Raw genomic sequence first — 8,254 nt, forward strand, 5'->3', positions numbered from 1 at the left:
CTAGACTATCTATTGTTGATTCTAAATTTGATATTTCTTCTTTTTGTGCATTTATTGAGTTTTTACTAACTCCGACAATTATATTATATTGTAGTCTTTCTATCCTTATTTTTAATTCTTTACGTCTTTTAGATATTATTTGCTTTAATTCTTTATATTTTGGTAATTTTTGTACGTTATTCATCTAAATAATATTTTGGGGAATATCTAAATCTAGTTTTATCAAATAAATCATAATTAATAAATCAATTAAATAAATCCAGACATATACTACTTCCATAACTTTAAACAACATAGGCTCTGATACCAATTGTAGGGGGTGCAGATAACTTGTGTGGTAAAATAGATCTATTACCATGTAATTTCGATGACAAATCTTATTATTGGTCTAGAAATTAAGTTAAGGATGAGTAAAACGGGTCAGTCTCTAGATCTCAAAAAGTATCTGGACAATCAGCTCCAAATCAAGTTGAGTGCTAACCTCTTAGTTGTTGGAACTCTTCCTAGATTCGATCAGTTCATGAATTTAGTTATTAAAAACACTGAGCTCAATGTAATGATAAAAATGTGATTGACATATGGTGATTCAGGATAATAGCATGGTGACGATTAAAGCACTTGAGTCGGTTGACTAAATACAGTAATATGAAAGAGTCGATTATTAGAGGGAGTGATAACTTATTATCATTTATTTAATTATATTAATGCTGTCATAAGAATTATTTGCATTATTAATATATATGATTTGAACTTTTTTGAAATATTGCTTTGTGCGTGGATGAGATGAGAAAGGAAATAATGATTGGTAAATAGGTCAGCATATTTTGAGACGACGAGGGAACACCTTCTACAATGAGCTGTAGGTGACAAAAGAGTTTCAAAATGAGGTGTAGGTGACACAAGTCTTAATAATTGAGTGGAGGTGACAATTATTTTATTGTGGATTAAGAAAGTTGGGTAAGTTTGAGAATAACCCAAAAATTTTTAAATTTACACTTTGATCCAAATGTTTACCTAATATAACGGGAAACGGAGAAAAAAAAGACTTTTTTCTCTCTCTTCTCATCCATTATTGTTTTCTCTCTCTTAGCAATTTTTGTTGTTCATTGTTGCTGCTACTTTATTCACCATCTTCTGCTTCAGTATCATCATCTTCTACTTCATTATCATCTTCATCTTCTTCTTGTTGACCATTATCGTCGTCGTTGTTATTGTTGTTGTTGTTGTTGTTGTTATTGTTGTTATGCTATTGTTGCTATTTGACCGATTTCTTAGATCACTTTACATCACTTTCCACTTTGGCATTACTTCATAGGAGACTTTGGTAAGTCAAATTATGATTTTTAGTTGAATTTGTCATTTGGGTAACTGCTATTGTTTTATTTTTCTAACAATGGATAGAACCCGATCATGAATCCAACATAAGAGTCATCTGTTTAAACAGATAAATCATCTGTTGCGACAGATGACATATCTGTTTCAATGGAAGATTGATATGTTGGATTCATGTTTATGGTTCTATAGGCCGTAACATGAATCGAAGAGATGAGTCATCTGTTGCAACAGATGATTTATCTATTTAAACAGATTAGTTATCTGGTGAAACATGATATATATCTGTTGCAACAGAACCTAAACTCAATTCCAACAGACGTGTTGTCTGTTGCAACAGGGTAAGTATCTATTGCAATAGATTATTAACTTGTTGCAACAGAACCCGAACTCGATTCCAACAGATGGTAATATCTGTTGCAATATATTAGTAACCTGTTGCGATAGAAACTGACCTTAATTTCAACAGATTATCGTCTGTTGCAACAAATAAGTCATCTGTTGTAACAGGTTAATTATATGTTGCAACATGTCACTCATCTGTTGGAATCAACTTTAAAGGTGCCTCAGTACTGTAACATCAATCCCAACAAATATACAGTCTGTTGCAACATATGATTCACCTTTTACAATAGATGACTCATCTGTTGAAATCAGCTTCAGGAGCGTAACATGAATCCAACGGGTAAGTTATCTATTGCAATTGATTACACATCTGTTGGGATTCATTTACGGCACTATGAAATCACTATTAACCTTTTCTAACAAATGACTTTATTTAGGTACCACTAATGGAGGGATCAATAACAATAGGGGTGGATTGTCATGGTCAATGAATCGAGAAGAACAATCGATATGTATGGCATTGAAACGAGGGTGAAATGCTAGAGACGAAAGCAATGAAAATCCAAAGTGATATTTCTTATGATGATTTTGTGAACTTAATCATCAATTATTATGGACTGAATTGTCAATCAGAAGAACTCATCATCAGCTACATGCACAACTCTTTTGAAAATCAGAGGGTACTGTCTTTCAAGATAACCGATCAGGTTCGGTTGAGGACTTATCTTAGTGATTCATTAAGGTCGGTGTTAAGGGTGTACGTGGTTGAAAAAATGAGAGAGAATGAGAACAAAAACATAGAAGAACAACAACAAGACATCTTTGATGATAGGTTGAATGATTTAGACATGAATAATCTAGATGATGATCAAACACTTATGCCCATTGATGAGACTAATACGATGGGTAGTTCTTCTCAATCTACATAGTCTAGAAATCTTCAAGACGACGGGATTGACTTTTTATTGGAATGTCATTCAAGGACAAGAATGAACTATCTACCACTTTGTTTATTTCTTGCTTGAAAAAGGATTTTAGATTAAAGAAGGTGATTAATTCGAGCATTGTCTTTTGCTTTAAATATGCTAATTCGAGCTGCAAGTGGTGGTTGAGAGCAGTAAAGTACACAAGTTCTGATAGATTCGTCATTCATAAACATGAAAAGCATCACACATGTGGTTCGGAGCACATCTTGGGCCAAAATCCTCATGCCACGACAAAGGTCCTCGGTGAATATTTCAGGAGTAGTTTTCCTGAAGGAAAAAGTCCTTCAACAAGGGTTATGACCAATCAACTCCTTATGGAATTGGGTGTCCTGGTCAGTTATTGGAAGATATATACGACCATGGGGATTGCCAATGACTTGGTTAGGGAGACACACGAGCATGCGTATGCAGTCCTGGAGGCCTACCATTACATGATTGAGTCCACAAATCTCGGAAGTAAGACAACATTACATGTTGATGAAAATGAAAGGTTCAAGTATTTTTTTGTTGCATCAGGCATCTTGGAGAGAACATTTGAGCCAACCATCACAATGAAAGGGTTGTGACCCTTTTTTATAGAGCAGCTAAAGCATAAGTTAGAGAGGAATTTTTAGACCATTTTAATCAAATAACGGATGTGAATTCCAAGGTAGTAGAATTTCTCATACGTGTCAGTTTTGAGAGATGGGGTTGGGCATTTTGTATGGTAGATAGGTACATTCTTATGAATTTAATGTCTTGTTTAAATTACAAGTTTAGTATGATGTCGTACTAAGTGATTCTTATGTATAGGTACAATATTATGACATCAAACATAGCTGAATTGATGAATTCATTGTTTTGGCGATAAAAGAGAATTTCCCATCAAGGCTATGTCTGAAGTAATAAATAAGAAGTATGACCGATTTTTTAACAAAATGTGTGTGCGGTTCAAGGGCCCAAAAAGAACCCGATTTATTCTCGAAATTGAAAAAATAATATCAATGAACGTTAGTTTGGGGAACAGGTTATTATGTCATAAAATAGCAGATTATAAATTCAGTATCACCGGTCATGGTGATGTTGCCACGGTCAATCTTCAAATAAGATCTTTTACATGCAGAGTTTTTGACTTACACAAAATACCCTATCCGCATGCTATGGAAGCGCTTCAAGCTCAATGCAGTCATAAATATGGAACTGAAGTTTACGAGCACTCCTTTCAATATTATTTGGTGGAAAAATATAAAATGATATATAGTGGGCATATTACTCCGGTGCCTCCTGAAGAATCTTGGGTTGTTCCTGCAGACTTTATGGGAAGATTAATATCTCCTCCATATATTGACCCAAGCACTATCAAACCAGGAAGAAAGCCATATAAGAGGAGGCGTGAAGTTGGAGAATTATTTTCATCAAAAAGAAACAAGTGCTCCGTATGTAAGCGCGCTGGCCACAAAAGAACTACATGCCCGGATCCTAATCCACCATGATCGTTGTAATTATAAAAACTTGTGTTGTTGTTTGTGGTGTACTTTTATAAATTTAAATTATTTTTTTAAACGTAATATTATCATTTATTATATATAAAATATCCTTTTCAATAACTTGTGCATCAATAAAAAGAGGCAAAACATGAACTAAATAATACAACAGACCATAAGTATTTTCAACAGATTACCCATCTGTGGTAACATATGGACATTAGCTGGAAAAACACAATACAGTTCCATCAAACTGGAATATTTTCTTCCAATAGATGATAAATCTATCGCAATAAATGGATAATCTGTTGACAGAAACCTAATTGATGACCAATCTGTTCCAACACATGGTCCATCTGTTGAAAGAACTCAAAAGCCAAAATTGCTATTGCTACTGGATTCAAAATTGCTCCTTACCTCCAACCGTCGATATGTTAACATGTATGTTTAGAAGAAGAAATAGATAGAATGAAAATTGAATAAGAATTAAAAAGCTCAAGTTGACAAAATAATTTTTTCATTAAATGAAAAATAAAATACATTTGGTATAGATCCGATATAGAAAAATTAAAATACATACGCTAAAATAAAAAGCACATTCTAATTATTATTATCATCATCATCATCATCATTAATGACAACCAACCAATCAAGTCATAGCAGTAGGGCCCTTATCAGCCTCTGTATCTCTCTGAATATCGTCGCTCTCACGGCGACCAACTCCCTCTGCAGGTCATTAACTTGCCTTTGAAGTTCTCGCACTGTGTCGCAAAGAATAGCAATATCCCAAATAGGACCAACCATATCTAGACCATGCATGAATTGACAAATGTAAAGAAAAGAGTCCAATATTATAAAACGTATACTACAAATTGGTAGATTTACACAAAAAAAAACTTACCTCAACGATACAGGAATATGCTCTTTGAAGATAAGTGGTTGAAGATGTCACACGTAAAGAAAAAATGTAAGAAATAAATAAAGTTTAGCAGAATAAAGATTAAGGAGGGACCTATTTATAGAGGATTGAATTTGAATGTGTAAGGACAAAAGGCATGTCTGTTAGGCATGTCTGTTAAACTCCATTGTATTAATTACATTCAAACTTGTGATATTTTATTTTCTGTAAAAAGTCGTGACTCTTTATTTTACATTAATCCCTATCACCTTTTCAAAATGGTTTTGAGACTTGATAACAATCGTTATTATTGAGCTATTGCAATAAATCGTCCATCTATCGCAGCAGATTTATCATCTGTTGCAATAGATTATCTGTATGTGCAATAGATAAGACATCTGTTGCAATATATGTATTAACTATTGCGACAGATGGACCATTTTTTGGGGATGTTTTGATTTCTTCTAACAGCTGATTCATTAGTTGCAACAAATGGAGAATTTGATTCATCAGCTTTTTTGAATGTGTTAGATAAAAAGTCAGCACTACCTCTTTTTTAATAGTCATCATATGCGTGCAGATGAATAAATACTGTTTAGTCTGTCACAACAAATTTACCATCTGTTGCAACATATAGATTATCTGTTGTGACAGATGGACCATTATTAGAGAAAATATTTTGATTTCTTCTAACAGTTGATTCATCAGTTGCAACAGATGGAGAATTTGGTTCATTAACTAATTTGAATGTGTTAGATAAAAAGTCACGACTCTTTATTTCATTTTTAATAGTCATCACATGCGTGCAAATAAATAAATAATGTCTGGTCTGTCGCAATAAATTTACCATCTGTTACAATATATGGATTATCTGTTGTGATAGATGGATCATATATTGGAGGAGATGTTATGATTTCTTCCAATAGCTGATTCATCAGTTGTAACAGATGGAGATTTTGATTTATCAACTGTTTTGAATGTGTTAAGATAAAAAAGCCACGACTTCACACCTCTTTTTTAATAGTCATCACATGCGTGCAGATGAATAAACAACACTATCTTGATGGGGTAGGAAGAATAAGGTGTGTTCAATGGATCCACTTTCATGCGTGGGAGTATGTATTATTGATCAGGCTACCGTCACAGACACACATAAACTGCAATGATTTTGTGGATGTAGTTTTTTATCGATTAGACACCGATCCTTCAAACAAGATCCTGCATTGTATAATTTAGTTTGATAGGTGTGAACTGATAAGGCTGAAGGGTTCTAAGATGGTGGTGTCGATATCCTGTTATAATTTAATGACAGTCTATGCTCATGTTTTTGTGTCAAGTTTGGGGAAGGGTTCAAGTTTTTAGCGGCAATGTAAATATCTAATAGTGATTAGACCAGTTTAAATGATGCAATGGACTTCTAGAAAGGCCTCTGAAGCCTCGCATTGCAGCAAACAATGATGGAACCAATAAAAATTTCCCTGGTCCAAATTTATATAGATGAATTATCGAAAGAGACTTTTATATAGCAGAAGGTGCTTGGGAGAATACCTATGCGGAAAGGGAGAGGCAGAGAAGGGCATATATCATTTCAGACCTTATTTAAGAGGAAATACAAGGAAGCAAGTAAGGAACTTTTAGCGAATCTGGCCAATGAAATTGACATGAGAAATGAAAAAATTGGATGAGCTTCAAATGTGGAAGTGTATCCAAATATAAAAATCCATCAGTCGTTGAAGAAAAAGAAGAATGGTCAACAGGACTAGAGCTGGACACTTTGCTCGAGAATGCAACTAGCGAGCGTGGACACTCTAAGGAAGAAGCTTTGCGAGCATAGGAAATTGGTAAGATTGTCAGTCAGAATTGAAACCTGAACCAACAACTCCTAAATCAAAAATAAGAGAAGCCAAGACGTCAATTTCTGAAGTCTAACTTACATGCCATGCCTTCTATTTATGGCTATGATCAGGTCAATGGCAATAGAAACAAAAAGGTCTGAAGTTGGGCACAAATCCCATGCCTTTTTGTTTCCACTGCCTTTGACCTGACCAGAGCCATAAACAAGAGACATGGGATGTAAGTTTAACTTGAGAAATTGCCACCTTGGCTTGATCCCATATTTTTAATTTAGGAGTAGGTGGTTCAGGTTTTAATTTTGAACGACAATCTTACCACCTTCTGTGCTCGAAAAGCTGCTTCCTTAGAGTTCTGATCCTGTATTTTGTGGGTCTTCATTGAGTCCACAATCGCAAGTTGCAATCTCTAGCAAAGTGACCAGCTCCAGTCCTCTTGACCATTCTTTTTTTATTCAACGACTGATGGATTTTTATTTTTGGATACACTTTCACATTCGAAACTCATTTAGTTTTTTCATTTTTCATGTCAATTTTATCAGCCAATTTCGCTACGCTTTCTTTCCTACCTTGTGTTTCTTCGTAAAATAAGGTCTGAGAAGATATATGGTCTTCTCCACCCTCCTCTTTCCGCACAGGTATTCTCCCAAGCACCTACTGCTGTATAATAGTCTCCTCCAGCAACCCATCCATATAAATTTGGATCAAGGGAATTTCTATTAGTTCCATCATTGTTTACTACAGTGCGAGGCTTCAGAGGCCTTTCAAGAAGTCCATTGAGCCATTAAAATCTGTCCAATCACTATTGGATATTTACACTGCCGCCAAAAACTTGAACCCTTCCCCAAACTTGACACAAAAACATGAGCATAAACGGTCATTAAATTATAACAGGGTATCGATACTAGCTACCTGGTCCCTCAGTCTTACCAGTTCAAACCTAACAATCTTAATTGTAAAATGCCATATCTTGTTTGAAGGATTAAGACCTAATAGGTAAATAATAAACATTCACAAAATCATTGTACTGGATGTGTATTTTCACGCTAGGGTGATCAGTAATATATACCTTTCACATATGAAGTGGTTCCATCTGCAAGCAGCTTATTCCTCCGAACCCATCTTTACTCTAGCCTTTAATGCTGGTTGGGCAAAAATGGATCCAGTTTCACTTTCTTTTATCTATAAAAAAGATAAATACATTTAATGTCAAACAAGAGAAGAACAAAAAGAACATTACAAAAGGGTAACACAAAATTGAGTGAATCAATATTTGACCAATCTGATGCAATAGATTATCTATCTATTCAAACGATGAGGCATTTTGTAATAGATGGATGACATATTGCAACAGATGGTTTATTTGTTGGAATAAATCAA

General features: G+C 34.5%; 1 protein-coding gene across 1 annotated transcript; it reads left to right on the plus strand.

Annotated features, from left to right (window-relative positions):
- The first annotated feature begins 406 nt into the window (after positions 1-406).
- LOC107869718 (probable small nuclear ribonucleoprotein G) lies at positions 407-635 on the plus strand. The gene is given in 2 exon segments (XM_016716186.1): positions 407-573; positions 575-635. Coding segments are annotated over 2 exon segments (228 nt in total).
- The last annotated feature ends 7,619 nt before the right edge of the window (positions 636-8,254 follow it).

Source organism: Capsicum annuum, chromosome 4 (assembly GCF_002878395.1).
Source record: "Capsicum annuum cultivar UCD-10X-F1 chromosome 4, UCD10Xv1.1, whole genome shotgun sequence".
Classification (NCBI taxonomy): domain Eukaryota; kingdom Viridiplantae; phylum Streptophyta; class Magnoliopsida; order Solanales; family Solanaceae; genus Capsicum; species Capsicum annuum.